The 19,865-nt window shown below is 37.2% G+C and overlaps 1 protein-coding gene across 6 annotated transcripts in view; it reads left to right on the forward strand.

Moving 5' to 3' along the window:
* Window positions 1–19,865, forward strand: part of LOC148874375 (RNA-binding KH domain-containing protein) — a 38,843-nt gene that overhangs the window by 4,201 nt on the left and 14,777 nt on the right. For 3 of the 6 annotated variants that reach the window (XM_088986423.1, XM_088986436.1, XM_088986447.1), the window contains exons 2-5: window positions 4,682–4,776; window positions 13,308–13,453; window positions 18,641–18,790; window positions 18,878–18,994. In XM_088986423.1, coding sequence (XP_088842549.1) covers window positions 4,682–4,776; window positions 13,308–13,453; window positions 18,641–18,790; window positions 18,878–18,994 — 508 coding nt within the window. The remainder of the gene's footprint in view (window positions 1–4,681; window positions 4,777–13,307; window positions 13,454–18,640; window positions 18,791–18,877; window positions 18,995–19,865) is intronic. The other 3 variants (XM_088986428.1, XM_088986450.1, XM_088986458.1) reach the window with 1 other exon arrangement.

A 19,865-nucleotide genomic window follows, 5' to 3' on the forward strand; every position in this document is an offset into this window, starting at 1 on the left:
TTCAATTGTAAAATGGTAGTTATGCCATTTTGTCATTTTTATAATTAAGTATTGTGGGGTCAGGTGAATCATCAATCTATCCTCTCTCTCTCTCTCTATTACCTTACACCAGTCATGCTCAATAACTCTAACACACTTATAAAGATTGCTATTGACATGAATACAAACAACTATTAATCCATTTTCTCCATCTTTCCCCAAATCCACATCTTTCCATGACCATTTCCAAGAAAGATAAATTCACTAGACCATAGTGTGTTTTTTAAAAGTCCAACTTGGACATCATCTTTGCTCACCCTTTCTTTTCGAATCTTGGACACACTCGTTGGTCATAAGGATTTGATAAGACTCTTGGAATTTAGAAACAATTAAAGGTAAGACATTCTCAATCTACTCTTTATGGGACAATTCTCCAATACAGTCCTTGTCATGTGGCAAAACAGTATCTATTCTTTTTTTCATCGTTTAATTTAGATTTGAAAATTTTTAATAACTAGTCTCATTTGGAAAAGTAATAATATATTTTATAGCAAGTTCTTAATTGATGCATGGTTTGGACTTCTGGATGGGCCAAATTTTCCTTCCATGTAGTTGGAATAGTGAAGTTCCTTTAAGAAAGAAGTACAAATATGTATGTACGTGTGCAGTGTGCACATGCCTTTTTATTCATATTTTTTTGTACAAAAGAAAAGTATTTTCTTGCAAAATAAAGCTGTTTGAGAGCATAGTTGTCAAGGAAACACCTAGGCAACAACCAACAAGATGCCCATGGAGGGTCTCCTTGCTTAATTGCCTACCTATTTTGTACATGATGCTATGATATACTCTTGTATTCTTTATTTTTTTGGGGATTATTATAATAAAATAGACATTGCTAAATGAAAATATTCATATTGTGGGTTTATATACATGCTTCTTTGTTATTGTTTTCTTATTTGTTAGGGTTTAATCAATACACTTGTTGGTGTATGCTGTCTTGAACCCTAAAAGACATAACCTGAACCAATAAACAAGAAAGAACTTAAAATTCTGTCCAATCAATACATTCTTCATTTCACCATACATAATTATTGTCTTCTTCTTCTCCTTCCACCCTTTCTTTTCTTCTTTTCCTAGGACAAAAAGTGGCTCATTCCCTATATTTTCTGAAATTTCTTTTCTTCATTTTCTTTTCATGAATATGTTGATTTCTTTGTTTTAATATGCATATACTTTTAATTATGAAGATAATAGATAATTATTAACCAAAGGTGGTTGCTGGTTCCTTGAATTAATTGCATAGGAAGTGGAGGGTGTAATGGAAGACCCCTCAAGCTATTGTAATGTGTGACCATACTATAATCATTTATGCATGGAATGATGGAAGCCAGGAGATCATCCTTTGATCTAGTAACTTTTGTTTTGAAGATAAATACAATTTTTTATTAAAACAAGAAGAAAACAGGATACAAGCAAAGGTGATAAGCAATCACCCTTCCTTCACCTCAAAACCATTATCCCCTTCCCTCCCTCTGTTTCTTCTCACCTCTTCCTCTTCTCTTATTTCCTCTGCCCTATGACCCTAATAATCTCAGCTTCTTGACTGCTCTCCCTTTCTTCTCCAATTGCACCTCCATCTCCTTCCCTCACATTCCTTATCACACCTCTTCACTTTTTCCTTCTTCCGTTACCGCTCTTTGCTCTTCGCCTCTTCCATATCTCTACTTTTCAGATCTTCAATAACATCTTCCTTACCATCAGAACCTTCTTCTAACACATCGTCTTCTCTCCTTTTTTATAAAAATGAAGTTTTCCTTCAGAACCCTCTTGGACTTCTTCCTTCTCTTCCTAACATCCTTTTTCTTCCTTGTTAAAATTCTCTGTTAAGTGAAAAAGTCTTCTTTTTAGGGAAGACCTTTACCTTTCTCCAAACGAATCCTTTGGCATCGTTGATTTCCTCTTCTATAATCTCCTTCTCTATCAATCTCTCTTCATTTGTTACATTTCCTTCTCGGTCACTTAATCTTTCAGCATCTCCTGTCGTTCCTTGTGTCAAACTTGGAAAACCAGAACTTATAACTTTGTAACCAATAGTTTTAAACAAAGACTCGCTGGGATTATCCAACTAGTTGCTAAAGGGCCACAGCATTCTGCCAAGTTCGGGGCACTATCCTTGAGACCCGACCCACTCTCTTTATCTTTATTATCACAAGGCCTATTCAGTTCAAATGGGGTACTCAAAGTTGAAGAGGCCACTCTCTTGCACTTCTTGAGATCATCAAAAGGGAAGACCATCACTCCTGCAACCACTTGAAGTTTCTTCTTCAGCATGTTCAAAATGATCCCCCAATCCGTAACATCTCTACCTGCTTCCAACACCAGTCTCCTCTCCCATCCTTTTCTGTTTCCATCCAGAACCTGCTTTTGAATCTTGTTGACTTTGCCAACAACCACTTCGTTTTCTATCACTTATTTTTATTATTCTTGGAGTCTTCTCCTTCAATCTGATTATCATTTTTCATTGACAGGAAATCTTGAAGTTTCTGAGCAAATAACCTCCAATCCGATCCCTGTTTTCCTTCTGGAATACTGACCAAATGTTTTCTATTGTTGCCACAGACCTCTGTCATAGCCAGAAACCAACCTTTTTTATTAGATTTTAAAACCACTTGATATTTCCTCCCCTGAAGTTCCAATGAACTCATCCAACTGATTTTCGTCACTGAAAACAGTGCTCCATCGATGAACTGAACTCCCCATCTTCTTTCTATGACAAAACGCCTTTCCATAGCTGAGATTTATCCAAAAATCAGCTAAATGTTCATCAAGCAAACTTCCCCATGTGGAGAATTAGATCACCAACAATCATAAGCTTCTCTCGAAAAGTGACCTTCATTCGAAAGGGATTAGTAGGAGTAGGAAGCTGCTGCTGAGTCTCTTGCCCTAAAGTATTAGCTGAACTAGACTTCTTCCCCAACTTATTCGTTTACTTCTTTGGCTTCCCAACAATATCCCAGCATGTTTCCTCTCTATTGCATCATCTTTCACATTGGGTGTACCATAATTTGTCTGTAATTTTCCCCTTGCCTCTTACGTATCTCAACCTTCTTATTCCCAATCCTCGTGGCAAGAACAACTGGTTCCCCATTTGGAAGTTCTTGGCCAAATAGCTACTGTCCTATGATTGTACAAGTGCATAAACCTCTTGAGTAGGCAACTCATGACCTCCCAAAATTGGAACATGAATAGGTTCATATATTTGTTGGAGGCCAGTTAGGAAGGCAAGCATTATTTGTTGAGAGACAGGTTTTCTTTAGGTGGTAGCATCTTTTTGGCTCTCCACTCTCCCAGTTGCTAACCTGATAATGATCAAGCTCCTTGTACTAGGGGTTAGAGAGCATGGTCCCACATAAGCTCGCATAAAGTTATTCCTCAGAATGTGTTGCATAGAGGATAGCAGCCAAATCTACTTGGATCAGTCTCCTTTAGCGATATTATTTGTAGGACATTAATGGATGTAATGGATTCTTAAAGAGTTATAGGGAAGAAGATGGTGAGAAAAGAATAAAGAAAACCTGCAATCACTCATTTGTTCTAGGCCATATGAATTACTTGCCATTCTTACCATAAGCTGTAAAGTTAAATTAATTAATTCATTCCTCAACCCTTTTTGCACAAATCATATATACCAATCCTATTGGAACTGAAATGAAATTACAGAATTGTCACTATCATAAGAAAATTCAATTGCTCCTAAACTACTTAAAATAATGAATATGCAAAGAATGGAGAAAGTTAGATATAGTCATTAAGAACTCAAATTGACTCAATTACTTCGTTTCTCCACATTTTTGCAGTTAAAGCATATCCTGTTGGAACTGTGAACGAAATTAAAAAAATTTCATTACTATAAGAAAACATAATTGTTCCTAAACTACTTAACCAATTATTATGTAAAGAGTGGTGAAAGTTGGTTCTAGTCAGATAAGTGAAAAATTATATGGGTACCTCTGTTTTGTAAATTGCCATACCCGGTAAGAACATAGCTAATCACTCCTAAATTTCTTAACTGGTGACTATAACCAAACAAAGCTCATTCTTAGTCTTGACGCAGAGGTGTCAAATATCCCTATAATCTAAAATTCTCAAGAGCCCAATTTTGACTCTTTTGCTCCTGCATTACACTGCCATGTGTCATTAGCATCATCATGTACCAGAATTTATGTTGGCATGAAAATAAACACATCATATCTTAAAGTTTCAAAGTTAGATTTAAGAGTTCCAAAGCTGAGATGGTGCAAATCAAATGGGAGAATTATAGAATATGGGTTTTTAGATTTTGAGGCAAAACATAAGACTAAAATGGCATTGTCCAAAGTAATGGCAGCCTGCTTTATTTCTGCTCATTTCTCTTCTTAGCTACATATATATATATATATATAGATAGATAGATAGATAGATAGATAGATAGATAGATAGATAGATAGATATTACATGTTAATGTCTTAGTAGCAGCTCTAGATCTGTTTCCCTTTGTTAAAATTCCAGATTTATGATGTGCTTCTATAATTGGAAATTGTTTCCAAGCACAGATCTACAGAGTTTTTATTTGAAAGAGATGGTAACGAAATATTGTGTACTTCACTGATGGTTTTTGCTTCTGATTTTGGTGGGTTTATTTTCTTTTTTGCACTCTATACAGCAATGCTAGATATTTAGCAGAATTGTTGGCAGAGAGGCAGAAATTGGGACCATTTATGCAAGTGCTGCCACTTTGTAGCAGGCTTCTCAATCAAGGTTGGTGAATCATTTTCTTCTGTTGTCATTTTATGTGTTAATTGTTGCATGGTTACTTGTTAGTGAGGGTGAAAGAATTAATTGTTAACTTTTGTCTCTATTTGGTTATCATATTTCAATCCTTCATTAGATTAGTTGGACTTTATCATATTTTAATCCTAGCTTCCCAATCTCCTATAGTACGTCCAGCACAGTATTCCTATGCGAGATGAAAATCCCATACTTGGATCTTTCAACCTCAATCCCCATAAAGTATTTCAATTTACCTAGATCCTTGATCTCAAACTCTTGCTGTAGTGACTTCTTGAGTGCATCAATCTCCTTCAGATCATTTCCTTTTACAACTATATCATCTACATATACAATCAATATTGACAAGAGTGCCTCTCTCCTTTTTATAAAGAGTGTGGTCGAATTGAGTATGTGTACCCAAAATGGGTAAGTGCCCCTTTGGACCTATCAAACCATGCCCTAAGTGAATGCTTCAGACCATATAGTGATCTTTAGCCCGGAAATTTTTTCCTTACCAACATTCTCATAAAAACCAGTTGGAATGTCCATATATACCTCTTCTTGCAGATCACCATTAAGGAAAGCATTTTTAACATCAGGCTGGAATAGAGACCATGAATAGGTAGTTGTTAGGGACAAGAGAATCCGAACTAAGCTCATCTTACCAATTGATGCAAAAGTCTCCAGGTAATCAATACCATAGGTTTGTGTATACCCTTTTGCAACCAACCTTGCCTTATACCTCTCTATGCTGCTATCAGTCCTGTACTTCATAGTGAACAACTATCTGCATCCGACTATCTCTTTGTTTGTAGCAAGGCCAACTATTTCCAATGTTTGATTTTTAACCAAGATCTCCATTTCTTCTTGCATAGCTAGTTTCTACTCAAGTTTGGAGGGAGCCTCATTGACATTCCTGGGCATAGACACAAAATCCAAGGAAGAAAGGAAAACACGATAGGAGTGTGATAAGGCATTGTAGGAGAGATGGTGTGAAATGCAATGGGCTGTAGACTTTCTTTTCCCTTTGTGGAATGCAATGGGAAGATCAAGATTAGAGGGATCAACTACCACAACAGTGTTAGGTGTAGAAGCATCATAATCGGGGGAAATAACAGGCTTAGGCTCAAGGGAAATACCTAAAACTGTATCAACCGAACCTGGGATCTCAGATGGACAGATGGAGAGTGGTGCAAGTTTTTCTATCTTAAGCATGTGTGGAGTCAACCCTCTTCTGGTGGCACTAATAGACCTGTGAGGCTGGCCGTAGTGGATCAGGCAATGGGACTGTAGTTGTTGATGGTGGAATAGGTGGATCAGATGAAGGAACAGATGACATTGGAAGAGGGACAGGTTGTGAGTTCTCCTCCCCAGAACACTCCCCTTGAGGAGAACCACTCAAGAAAAAGAAAGCGGACTCAAAAAAGGTAACATCCATAGTAACAAACCTGCTCCTCAACATTGGATCATTATTTTTTGGAAAAAGGTAAAGTAATTTATTCAGAGAGAGAAGACTACAACAAGGCCCGGGCTGCTAGGTCTACCTGGACACAAAATAGACCACAAGAACATCCATGATTTAGTACAAAGTAAGTGAGATACATTTTGGTTTTTAAACTCCTCATTTACCGACACCTTGGAACAAATTTTCCCCACCACTTTCTATACTACCTTTTCTGGGCTTTTAGATCGACATTGGATCATAACAACAATACCCCTTTTGATTTTGAGCATATTCAAGGAAAACACTTTTCTTGGCCTTAGGATCCAATTTCTTGCGGTGAGGATCAAGAATGTGAATAAAGGACACACCCAAAAACTCTCAAAGGTATATGAAATATCTCCCTGTATGGAAAAAGTAAGCTAAAAGGTGCCTTAAACCCCAAAGTGCATGAAGGAACACAGTTAATCAGATACATGGCTGTGAGAACTGCATCCCCCCAAAAACGAATAGGAACTGAGGCACACACCATAAGGCTCCTTGCCACCTCCACAATATATCTATTCTTTCTCTTTGCTACAACATTCTATTGCAGTGTGTATGCACAACTACTCTGATGAATCACACCATGCTCCAAAAAGTATGAGGACAAGTCCTTCTCAAAGTATTCTTTAGCATTATCTGATCTGAAGACTTTAGTCCTTATTCCAAATTGTATGAAAACCATTTGGTGGAACTGTTGCACCAAAATGGGTACTTCATCACGTGATCTCATCAGATATATCCAAGAATACCATGTATGATATCCACAAACAAGAAAAAATAACGATAATCACCCATGGAAGAAATGTGGTAAGGACCCCATACATCGGTATGAACAATATCAAAAGCAAATGAACTTCTTTTATTACTTGGTTTAAAAGATTGCCTATAATGCTTTCCCAACTGACAACTTTCACATTCCAAACTAGACAACTAAACATACTCAAACAACTTTGGAAAAAAAAACCTCATTGAAATGAAAGAAAGATGACTCAAACGATTATGCTAGAGCATAATCTAACTCGCTGACTCTGATCCACTATTGTTGCTGCTACTAACATGATGGCTCTAATCCACCATTGGTCATGTGCTCAAATGCTCCTGAATCTATAATCCAGGGAGGTCCCCCCTTACTTGAGGTGAATACATGATTTGCAACTGCATATGAACTACCTCTGTGAGCAAAAGTAGTATGGTTGGCTCCTGCACTGTTCTGCCCATCTGAAGAGCTAGAACTGGCTGAATCATTTTTACTCATAAGCTGTCCATACTTTTCCATTTCAATCCTCACTGTTGTTGTTGCAATGGACTCCAAATCAACCTGGGAGAGGGGTCTTGAAGGGTCTCCTGTAATTGCCACATTTACATTTCCCTTCTTGTTCTTGATTCGAGTTGGTACGAGATGAGGGTGAAGCTTCCAATAGGCGTCTTCTTGTAATAGTCACACACCAAATCCTTATTGTCCTCCTTCCTAGCCTCACTACTCCCCTTGTCTCCATTTGGCTTAGATTTAACTATACTAACCGTAGCTAATTAATCAATCTCAGGCTGTCTCAACATGACATTCCTCTTACTCTCCTCCGCAGGGACAAAGGCTTAAGCTTGAGAAAAAGTCACACTTTCTCTAGAAATGAGATGTTGCTTGGCAATGTTAAATTCAAGGTTCAGCCCAGCCAAGAACTCAAAAACCCTATTATTTTCTACTAACCCTTGATAGGTTGCTGCATCCTTCATGCTCTCCCAAACCACAATTTCTAAGTGGTCGATCTCTTGCCAAAGAGTTTTCAGCATGGAGAAATAGGTGGCAAGAGGTCTATCTCCCTGTTTTGTACTAATAACTTGATTCCTTAACTGATAGGCTCTATCTCTCGGTTTCAGCCACTCCATCCGAAATCTCCTTTGTAGTATTAGCCTACAAAAAAAAGTTACCAATGTGAGGTAACATAGAGTTATATAGCCAGGTCATCACCATGTAATTCTCCTGTACCCACCGGGAGGATCTATATTAGGTTTCTTCTCCTCCCTAGTGATGTACCCCAGTTTCCCATGAGCACTAATGGTCTTCTTGGCTGATTGTGCCCATTCTAGATAGTTTGTACCATCAAACTTCACTGTAGTAATAATTCCAGACCAAAAAATATCACTACTACCTCCAATACCCAAACCCATGTTACCGATGGACTTTTGCTCGGTACTCCAACCCTTCATTTTACTTCAAACAAAGCAGAAAAAAATTAGGTGAAGAGCCTCCAAGATCAAATCGATCTCACACACAAAGGTAACAAACCTTTCCGAAGGAAGAAAACCCTATCTGGAGAGAAATCTCTTTCCTCCCACTGTCTCCCATCGGAGAGATAAGTGAATCGGCCACTCCAGAAGGCCCAAAAATTTCCAGAAACCCAATCGCCCTCTATAAAATACCTAGAGAAGTCCAACAATAGCTGAGTGCCCAAGATCAGAAAAAAAAGTGTAGAGTCCAACTTGACTAGGACTCTTCCTTGCATTCCCATTCTTTCTGATTTTGATGCCAAAACATAGATCACCTTCGTGATGACTAGGTCACACCAAAAAAAATCCAAGAACTGGGCAATCTGAAGTAGATCAATCAGCCCTTTATCTCATGCAATCGGCTGATCTAGGACTGCATGAAAAAAAATTTCAAGAAACCCTAACCTTGCTCTAATACCAAGTAGAAAGGTGCTGAAATAAGAAATCTGTAAAAGAAATGAATATTTTTTGAAGAAGAGAAGAAAGGAGAAAAGGAAGAGAAGAGATTTGAGAGAGAAAAGAGAGCAATAATGCTGGCCGCCCTTTCACTATTATTTATATTCTGAAATAGTAAAGAGTACAAAAGCTAATATGCCCATATAGGGCAGCTAACACATAAAACAATTAAAATAACTGCTCAAAAAGGACCCAACAAGAGTGATGTGGTCCCCACTTCCTATCTGAAGAATAAATAATCAAAAACTACCACTATAGACTACATGATTTTTTTAAAACCTCAACACCATGCACCCCTTGTTTAGCTAGACAATTTGCAATCCCGTTTTCCGATCTTCTATCCCATTGAAAATTTATTGTGATATTTGTTATTAGCCATTTGAATCTCCTCAAGGCTCCCTTATAAGTCCAAGCCACTGTCCCTGGTTCTTTCAACCACCCAATTACTAATATTGAAGGTAATTAGTGTTCAAAACTCTATTCTTTAGCAGTCTCTACTCCTTGTAGCATTGCTTGAACTTTTGCACCAACTGAATCCCCCACTCCAATAGGCCTATAAAATAGGGCAATAATCTGACCCTGTGCGTTTCTAAGGGCTCCCCCAATCCCATACACCAACCTCGTCCTTCTCCATATCATTGAATATTCTGGCATTTCTTTCCTCCCACATAGTCTATACTAAAGCAGCCCTAGCACACAACCACAAGACTCTCTCTGTTCTCTTTGGCTACATGAAGGTTTTAGTGTTAAATAGACTGCTAGTTTGCAACAGCACTGTCCACCTGCAACCAAAAAGCTTCTCCCAAAGACCTACAACAAAACGGCAGGAGATTAGCAATTGGTAACAACTTTCTCCATTTGCTTTTGGGAAATTCTGAGACAAGATTTTCTTTTTTGCAAAATTGCCTAGGATCAGCACTTTAGAAAGGCGTGCGTCGGTTCACCTAGGCATGCCTGTTTGGGTTTGCCTAATACAAGACATTTTAAAAAGGTAAGGAACTAAAACTAAATTATAAAACCAACTTGTTAATTAGGGATTAAGAATTTAAGACCCTGACATGGATTTATTTGGGCTTGCCTCAAGGGGCTCAGTAAAAATTGCCTCGTAGAATTAGAGTAATGCAGTTGGGAAAGAAGTAAAGAGCTTAAGAGTTTCATGTGCTTAAGTTGTTGATTGCTTGAATATGTTTTATGTGTTATTTCTATCAAAAAATATGGTTTATATGCCATGTTCAATTTTATATTTACATCTTCACTTCACTTATGCTTTATGTGTTATGTTTATGCATTTTAGTTTGAGCTAATGCGCTGTTTAAAACATTTAACTTAGAATTTAAGTATGTCTTTTTTAAATTAATTTTATTTATAATATATATTTTTCATTTTTTGCTATTGTTTTTTATTTTTATATATTTTTGAGTTAAAAAAAAATTGCACCTCGCTTCAAAAAAGGCATGTGCCTCACCTTGCGCCTCAGGTGCAAAAGTCTCCTTGTGCCTTTATTGCAACTTGCGCTTTTAAAACACTACTATAAATATGAATCTATTGATTATCTTCCTGCACAGATTGAATAAAATACAGAAGTTTACTTTTTTATTTGGATGTGTGATGCTTCCAAGGTTTGGATGTGAGGCTTAATATATCCCAAAATGATTCCTTGCTTTCTTTCCTCCAAAGTCCTTTCTGCCCTACATTATTGGGTCTATGCTTTAATGTTTCTTGTGGGGTTCACCTCTTATTTTCTATAATTAATTTTCTTAGAAAAGTAAAAGAATTGAGAAAAGGATTATAAAGAGCTGTTATTGGTAGAAAGAAGTGAGGGAAGGAGGGAGATACAAATGAGAGAATAGGGTGTAACAGCCCTATGGGTTGGCCAACCCTTTAGTATTTACACTTAAGTGTATAAAAAAAAAAAATTAGGCATTTATCCCTCTTTAGTAACATAGGACAGCCTTATATATTGACATATTTCTATGCTCTCTTTCAAGTGGAGTATAGATGTCTATCATTCTCAACTTGTGTACCACCAAGTTCAACTTCTTTATTACTCCCTTAATCAAAAAATCTGCTATTTAGTCTTTGATTTTGACATATGGAGAACAGATTTCTTTCCTATCTAGTTTCTCCTTTATGAAATGTCTATCAACTTCCATGTTTTTGGTGTGGTCATGCTGAACAAGATTGTGGGCAATGTTGATAGTTTCTTTGTTGTCACAATACAATTTCATAGGTTCTTGAGACTCCACTCCAAGTTCTTTTAAGAATAATTTTAGTGACAGTAAATCTTATAGTCCATGCCATAGATCTAAGTTCTGTTTCAGTATCAGATCAAGTAACCACATTCTACTTCTTATTCCATGTAACTAATAATTTCCGCCCATAAGAGTTCAATATTCAAAAGTGGATCATTTACCATCAATTGAACTTGCCTACTTTGCATCAGTGTGGGCTTCTAGGTCCAAGTATCCATGATTCGAGAACAATAATCCTGTTGCACAAGAGGCCTTCAATTATCTTAGAATTCTCTTAGCAGCTGCAAGACAAGGAGCATGCATATTGGCTTGTCATTCCAACTTCATGAGCCAAATAAGCAATGTCTGGCCTTGTTAGGGACAATAGATGAGTCTCCCTACATGTCTCTGGCACATCCTTTTGTCTTCAATCAACTCTTCATCAAGACCATTGAGATGGTAATTAGGATTAGTGGGAGCATAAGAAGGTTTGGCACCCAGCTTCGTTGTTTCTTCAAGAAGATCAAGGGCATGTTTTCTTCGAGAAACCTTACTACCTTGTTGCCTAAGAAGTATTTGAGATCTCGTAAATCCTTGATTTCAAATTCTGAAGCTAGGAATGGCTTTAGGTTATTAATTTCACAATGTTGATCACTTGTAACAACTATATCATCTATGTAGACTATTATTGTGATTTGCATGGCTTTGAGAGCACCCAAACTTCTTGATAGTAGTGCTGAAATGATCAAACCATGCTCTAGCTTGTTATTTGAACCCATAGATTGACTTTTTCAACTTGCAAGCATTTTTGCCTTAACCTATATTTGAGCAGCTGTTTCGAGTAACACAAGACCTCTACTGATTTGGGAGTCAATTTCACAACCAAGAAAAGTGGCAGTCTGCAAGTTTGAATGTTCTCCAAGATTAGTAATAGACTATGTAGCCTATGAAGTAGTGGTAGATTGATAATTGAGACGAGGAGTCTTGGCCCATATTTGATCAACTTACATGTATCAGATCAAGGTAACAAGGACCAATAGGTAACCAACCCATAGTGGAATAAAAAAGTCGCAAATAATAACAATCTGGTATGCATATATATATATATACACACACACACACCATATATATACACCAAATATTAATCCTTGCATAAAAAAATATGAAACCAGCTTCTAACAGTAGAAAAGTATGGCTAGGATTATCTTCAATTGATCCCAAACACAAACCAGCTTCTTGCTGCCTCCATGATCAGAAAACCCTAATCTCAACTTTCCTGATTTTCAGTATATTATAGGAAGATAATAAACTCTAAAGTAATGATTTTGATTTGGGCTCTGATCTTATTCATAAAACTCTTTAAATCATGCTTTATTAAGGGATGTGTTCTGCTCCAGTGGTTGATACTTGTGTGCTTCCCCTTTTAAGGAACCTGAAGCCTTTCTTGCTAAGAATGTGGTGGGAGAAAGAAAGAGGAAAGTAAGAAGAAGAGAAGAAGAGGAAGAAAGGAGATACAAATGATAGAATTGGGTATACCAGGCTAATGTTCAGCCCACCCTTTAGTATTTGTGCTTAAGTGTTCAAAAAGAGGAAATTACACAGTACACTCTTTAGTAGCACAACACAGCATTTTGTATCGGCATATTTCTACAAATTTGTAAGGACAAGAAATTAGACCTGCTGAATGGTGGATTTTTTCTACAGTTTTTTTTCCCTCTTTTCTGTTTTGCTATTATTGACGTGTATGCTGAACAGTTTTTTTTTAGAAAATTTACTATCATTTTTCAATGTCACTTCTAATTATAAAAAACACTGAATACTGGTAATTGTGGATGAACTAAATAAAATCATCTTGGTGAAGATATGTCTGGCTGCATAGAACGATATGACTGTCTTAATGTTGGTTATTTTGTTCATTTACAAGATCACTTAGTTCAGCAGTAAAATTAGAAATACAATTTTATTGGCAAATTTCTACTATTTAGATGTGTATTTATTTTTATTTTGTTTTCTAATTTTTACATCACCCAATACTGGGTAGTCCTTTTAGCTTTTCCTAAAGCTCAACTGCCTTTGTCTAGAAATTGTACGAGCATCTGGTTTGGTACCAAATCAAACTTTTGTGGATCATGAGAGAATTGAACATGAGAGTCCTTTGAGATCAACAGCTCAACACCCAGATGGTGGACCCATGGATTTGGAAGGGTGGCCTGTTATGCACTCAGAGGTAATGATATTTTGTTCCCTATGTCATAGAAGTTCTCTGGAGGTTGTTTTTGAGTGCCTACAGGTATTCATTTTGGATCTCGTTGGGGATTACACAACATGATCCTTCTTTTGTTGAAGGCTTCTTATGAACTATTTCTTTTTCCTTCCTTTTTTAGTTAATTGCAAAAACTCGGTTCTTGTGACACTTGACTTGTATCTGATCTGAGGCTCCATAGCTTGCTAACCGTCTTAGATTTGGATGATCTGGACTCATCAGTCCTATCTTGAAGATGTGCTGGACCAAAAATCATATTGAAATTTCATGTGGAGCCTTTTCTAACCAAATATTTGGGTGCTGGTCAAAAGTTCCTTTGATTTGTTAGGAAGCTGAGAAGTTGATGCATGAATCCGTGGTCTAAAGGCGAGATTATTCTATTTTAGTGTAAAAGATAATTGGGACCCACTGAATGATTTCTGTCAATATTTTCTGTGTGGTTACTTTTGGGTCCCAGTGTGCTTCTGTTCTTTATTTTGAGGTAGTTACTTGATTAAATTTCCTGAATTGTGGTCTCTTCCATCATTGTTATACTGCCATTTTATTGTTTTAGTTATTGTAGATGTGATTGCCTTGGGGATTGTTTAAGTGCCTTAGTTATTGATTTTGAATTGGATTGGGAATCACAACTATATTCTGCTGAAGGTTTTCTACCTAATCTTTTTTTGGTTTTCTTTTATCAATTACCTAAGATTTGACATCATTGTTTTTATTAACTATTGGCTTACTAAAACGGCTAGTGTATTTAGAGAGAAAGATCCCTATGTAGGGACTAAATAGGAGACTGCAACAGGTTATAGTATAGTGTTAAAGGCATTCTTCAGCTGTATCTTCACAATCCCCTTCAAAATGATGTGGGGACAACATCAACTTGTCAATAAAAAACTCGATATGAGATTTAGATCTAACTTTGGTGAAGTTGTTGACAACTTGATGATCACTACAATGAGAACACCCATATAAAAGTGCAATGTGTGGAATCCATTATGTAAACAGAATTACAACTGAACCCAATATAAATGAGACTTATGCACCCCCTTGATTAGCACAATAATCTTCCATCCTTTTAGCTGGCCTCCTTTCCCATTTGATTCTAAAAGTTATTTCTCTAGTTAACCATTTCAATCTTTCCAGTTCCTTCAGCCACCCAACTATCAATTTAGAGTCACCTTCAATTAACCAACTATCATAATTTAATTCTCTGACAATTTGTACTCCTTGCAGTATTGCCTGGAACTCAACATGCACTGAATCCCTCACTCCTCAGGACCTGAAAATACAGCAAGAAAGTGCCCTTTGGTATTCCTTGAAAACCCCTCCTATCCGGCCCTGGGTTTACTAGGCTGCTGCCATCAAAATTTGACTTCACAAGACCTTCTTTAGGGAGTAACCAAGCTACAATAGGTTTACTGTTCACAGTAGAACTTGCTACAGATTCTCTATTCTGCCATATATCATCAAAGGAGAAGTCTTAAAATAGGTCCAAAGATTTAGCCCAAAGTATAGACTGCTAAGTATGCATTCACAAACTGCCTCCTTGTTTCTTTCTTTATCTTTGACGATCCTATCATTCCTCACCTTCCACGGTGACCAAGCCGTGGCAGCCCTAGCACATATCAACATGACTTTACCTCTTCTCTTCAGACAACTGAAGGTTGTAGGGTCAAAGAGGCTACGAATCTGTAGGGGCTCACTCTACCTGTCATCGGAAAGACAAAAGCTGTCCCCAAAGACCTACAACAAAAGGGAATGAGATTAGTAGGTGACTAGGTGGTAACAGCTTTCTTTGTTTGCTCTGTAAAGGATACACCAGTTTGGGGAGAATATCCAAGGTGTTCAATTTCCCATGAAAGACTTCCCAACACAGGGCACCATCCTTGGGAGGGGGATGGGTTTGGACCAAATTTCTTTAATGGGAAAAGGCTGAGGGCTAGGGGTTGAAACCAAATGGAAACGAAAGAGGCACATACCAACTCCCTTAGGGTGAGGAGTCCAAACACGACCATTTTGCTTAGAGTATAAAAAACAGAATGAAGGATTTTCAAAAGTGAGGCTGCTCCATCAATCTCATGGTCTCTTAAATTTCTCCTAAAACCTAAATTCTAGCTGAAATTGGTCAACAAGGAGGAGGATACATAAAACAAAGCATTGGATGGGTTCTTTTTTAAGCACAGATATAGAGTATAAGGAAGGAAAGGGGTCCTTTAGGGTTAAGTTGCCAATCCAAAGGTCCTCCCAGAAGAGGACTTTCTCCGACACACATAGCATACCCCAATGTTGCGAAGATACCCCGACGTCCAGGTGAGAGCTGAGGTAGTTTGATAAGAAACCCCAACACTCCAACTATTGCTTGCATTTCCATGAATGCTACTTACAACCTCATGGCATAGGTTTTCCCTCTCTTGTAGCCATCCCTAGGCCAACTTGTTACAACTTTAAAGTCACCTTGAACTACAAGTTTCTTCATCACCATTTCTATTGCTTTTTGCACCTCAGAAACTGCAACAATTAGTTTTACCATGATTGAATTCCCTTCATTTATTGATATTTTTTTTATGATAATTCCCTTCTTCTATTGATCTTGAAAGGATTGTGTATATTATTCCATTTTTATCCCTTACTACGTCTATTCCAAAAGGTCTTGAATTACCAAAGTTACCAACAAAGTTCAGCTTTAAACACCTCGTTCCTTGTGGTCCCCAACTTCTTATCATCTGCTTTTTTGTAAAAGATCTTGCAACTGTCTTCTAATTCCTTAATATGTCATTGTGAAGTCTGGAAATAGCTCCATAGATTTTACCCAGTGTGTCACCTTCATTGTCATACTTTCAATGATAACCTCCATACTCTTTTTATCCTCAATATTTTGAGTATTCATTTCAGATGTAAATCAACTCAAAAGAAAAAAAAAGGTATTCCAATTTGAAAATAGAAGAAAAGTGGAAAGGATAGTAGAAATTAGAAGATGAAGAAGATGGTGAGAGAAGAAGGGAGGAGTAAAGAGTTCGATCAGTTCTCTCTCCTTTCACCTAATCACTTTTATTAATCAAACCTCAAAGGACCTAATCACATAAAAGAATGAATAAACAACTAATAGGTCCATATGGACAAGATCCATTAACATAAACTCAACAAATAAAAGAAGATAAAAAAATAAAAATACACTAGAGCCCATTCAGCATAGTTTCTCTTCACTTCCCTTAAGCTGGGCATAGATGTCAATCGTGCCCAACTTGCTTATATAATTTAGTAGCTTCCCATTTTGGAATTCCTTTGGTCAGAACATTAGCTAATTGTTCTTTGGAAGCTATAAATGGAAAACAAACTTCCTTTGAAGCAACTCTCTCTCTCTCATATGAATTGTCTATCCACCTCAATATGCTTTGTCCTGCCATGCTAAATAGGGTTATGAGCAATGTTGATATCCACTTTTCATAAACAATGCCCAATTCTCCATGAAACAATGTTCCCTGTCACCATAGTGCAATAACCTGAGGTGGATCTCATCATTAATACAACCTGCCCAATTTTGATTTGTATGAATGTATGAACCTCTAGCTTCATATGCCCATGTTTGGCAAAAAGAATACCTTTCCTAGAATTCCCTATAGGTAATGCAATACCCTTTCAATAGCTGCCATATGGGTATCTCTGGAAGAATGCATAAAATGAACAATTACACTTACTGCATATGAAATATACAGTTGAGTTATGTAAAGATACAATAACTTCCTAAGTAGTATCTGGAAAACTCTCCTATTAGTCGATAATTCACCATCGATAGCCGAGAGTTTATGATGTAAATCTATAGGTATAGAGGCAAGTTTGGTGCCATGTTTTCTAGTCTTCATGATAAGGTGAAGAACATACTTTTGCAAATAAATGGAACCTTCCTTTAGCCAAGCAACATCTATTCCTAGGTAATACCTTAAATCCCCCAAATCTTTAATTTCAAACTCAGTGTACAAAAACTTCTTTAGTCTATGAGCTTCCTTTACATCATTACCAGTAAACACAATATCATTAACATAAGCGCTAAGGAAGGTTTCCAAAGAGTCTTTCCTCATCACAAAAAAGGCTATATAAGCAAAGGTCTCCAAGCAGTTAGTTCCATACATTTGAGTGTCCCTTTCGCTACCAAACAAGCCTTAAGCCTCTAAATAGTACCATCACTATGGTACTTGATAGTGTATACCCACTTACAACCAACCGGTTCTTTCCCATCAGGCAAATCCACAATTTCCTAGGTATTGCTCTTATGCAAAGCATCTGTTTTAGTCCTCATAGAATCCCTCCATTTTGGTCTAGGTAAGGCTTTTGTTACAGATCTAGGGATGGCTTGTGAAGAAACAGAGTTGGGGGAAAGTAGACTGTAAGAAAGGTGTTTGGAGATATAGTGAGTTGTACACTTTCGTTTACCCTTTTTAATAGCAATAAGTAGGCCTAGGTCTGGAAATGTAGTGGGGGTAGAAGGGGTTTGACTTGTTGTCTCTTCAATGATGGGAGATGCATAGTCTCCACTAGAGGTGTGAGAACAACTTGCTTGTGCATGAGCCTTTGTTGTTGATAACAGAGATAACAGAGGTTACAGGCTGAATTCATTGACTTCCTATATTTATTCAAAATAGGAAACTGACCCAAATTGACTTCTAATTTATGAACTCGGATGAACCTTTACAGTTTCCAATTTGGACTGGGAAACAATATTAACATCGTCCTCTCACCCAAACATTCTGAAATTGGTGTATTGGAAAACTGGTTTGTTCTTCTATGACTTCTTTCCTTGCTTCAGTATCTGCATCAGTTAGTCTTTTATCTCCATATGGCATAGGCCACCATATTGATGTGAGATTAAAGCCCAAATCCTAAAGGAGAATTTCTCAGGCCCTTTTAATATAGATGGCTTTGATTAATGTGACTCAATAGGGAGAGACAGTTGGTGATTACATGAAGACATAGTTCATCATTTAAGGGAAACAGTTTAAAGGTTGTCACTTTCTATAGAGTGATTGAATTATCAGTACACTCTTTGCATTTCTTCATGAAATTTAAAAGAATTGAAGGAAAATAAAATATGTATCATATAAAGTGCTAAATCTATCTTGCCATTTTCTTCCACTTGTTTACTTTCCTAATTTTTATTTATTCTAGTACACCTTGCTTCAGGAAAATGGGCTTCTCCAACGGATGGGCACCTTTCAAGCATCTTCAATGGGCTGGACTGGGGCAACTGGAGTTCCAACTAGTCCTGTTGTAAAGAAAGTTATCAGACTTGATGTTCCTGTTGATAAATTTCCGAATGTATGTAAACTATATTCTGTTCTCCTTTTTCAAGTATAGATTGACAACCATCGTTAAGTTTGCCATAACACCGTGTATGGTTCACAGTATAACTTTGTTGGCCGACTATTGGGACCAAGAGGTAACTCCTTGAAAAGAGTTGAGGCTACCACACAATGTAGGGTGTACATAAGAGGTCGAGGCTCTGTAAAGGACTCTGTTAAGGTATTGTGAACTTAATCTTTTGTTTCAATGAAATGGACAGTTCAATTAAATGGCATAATCTTTTGTTTCAATGAAATGGACAGTTCAATTAAATGACATAATCTTTTGTTTCAATGAAGTGATGGATAGTTCAATTAAATGACATTCATCAAAATTAAGTTGAATGGGCAGTGCAAAAAAGAGAATAATGTGATTAGTTTTAGATCATTGATTTGGGCACATCACATTTTTATTGGGGGTGCAAGTCGGGTACCTACTTCACAGCACAGGGCCTGGGTCCATTCAAATGTTAACAAATGCCAGCTTGAGCCTGCCCAAGTTGCAGCCCTGAATTTTACATACCAGGCACATCACTGGTTAAAAACACAGAAGTACCTCAATTTCTAATGGCGATAATTAGTATGTTGGGTTGCTTGCTAATAATTAGTGTTGTCTTTTACAAAAATTGTATCTACTGAAGTAGCAACTGTACACCCTGCATTTATCCTTGACCAACTGGTAATAGTGGCCTTAAAGGGTTTTGTTTTTGGGTGGTTGGTTTTATGTACTTATGGACCGGAATATGGTTGTTCTGTTGTTGGTTTTATTGTCTGCAAAGTGGCTTTTCTTGTTTTGTGCTCTTTAGAAGCTGTGGTTAGCTAGGAAAATTGAATGATGGTTTTTTTCCTATCAATGATTATAAATGGGGCTTCTTTGAGCTCTATGAGACACTGTGACATTCCAAATATTTATGTATTTATTATGAAATGCCTAGAGACTTGATGGGATTTGGTTGGGAACTTGAAGAAGTTTAGAAGCAAGTTTGACAGAAGTTTAATGCAGCTCAAAGTTAGGGGATGCTAGCAAATAGTTAACCCACAGCATTCCAGAA

Source organism: Nelumbo lutea, chromosome 1 (assembly GCF_056320005.1).
Source record: "Nelumbo lutea isolate HS-2025 chromosome 1, American lotus-T2T, whole genome shotgun sequence".
Lineage (NCBI taxonomy): Eukaryota > Viridiplantae > Streptophyta > Magnoliopsida > Proteales > Nelumbonaceae > Nelumbo > Nelumbo lutea.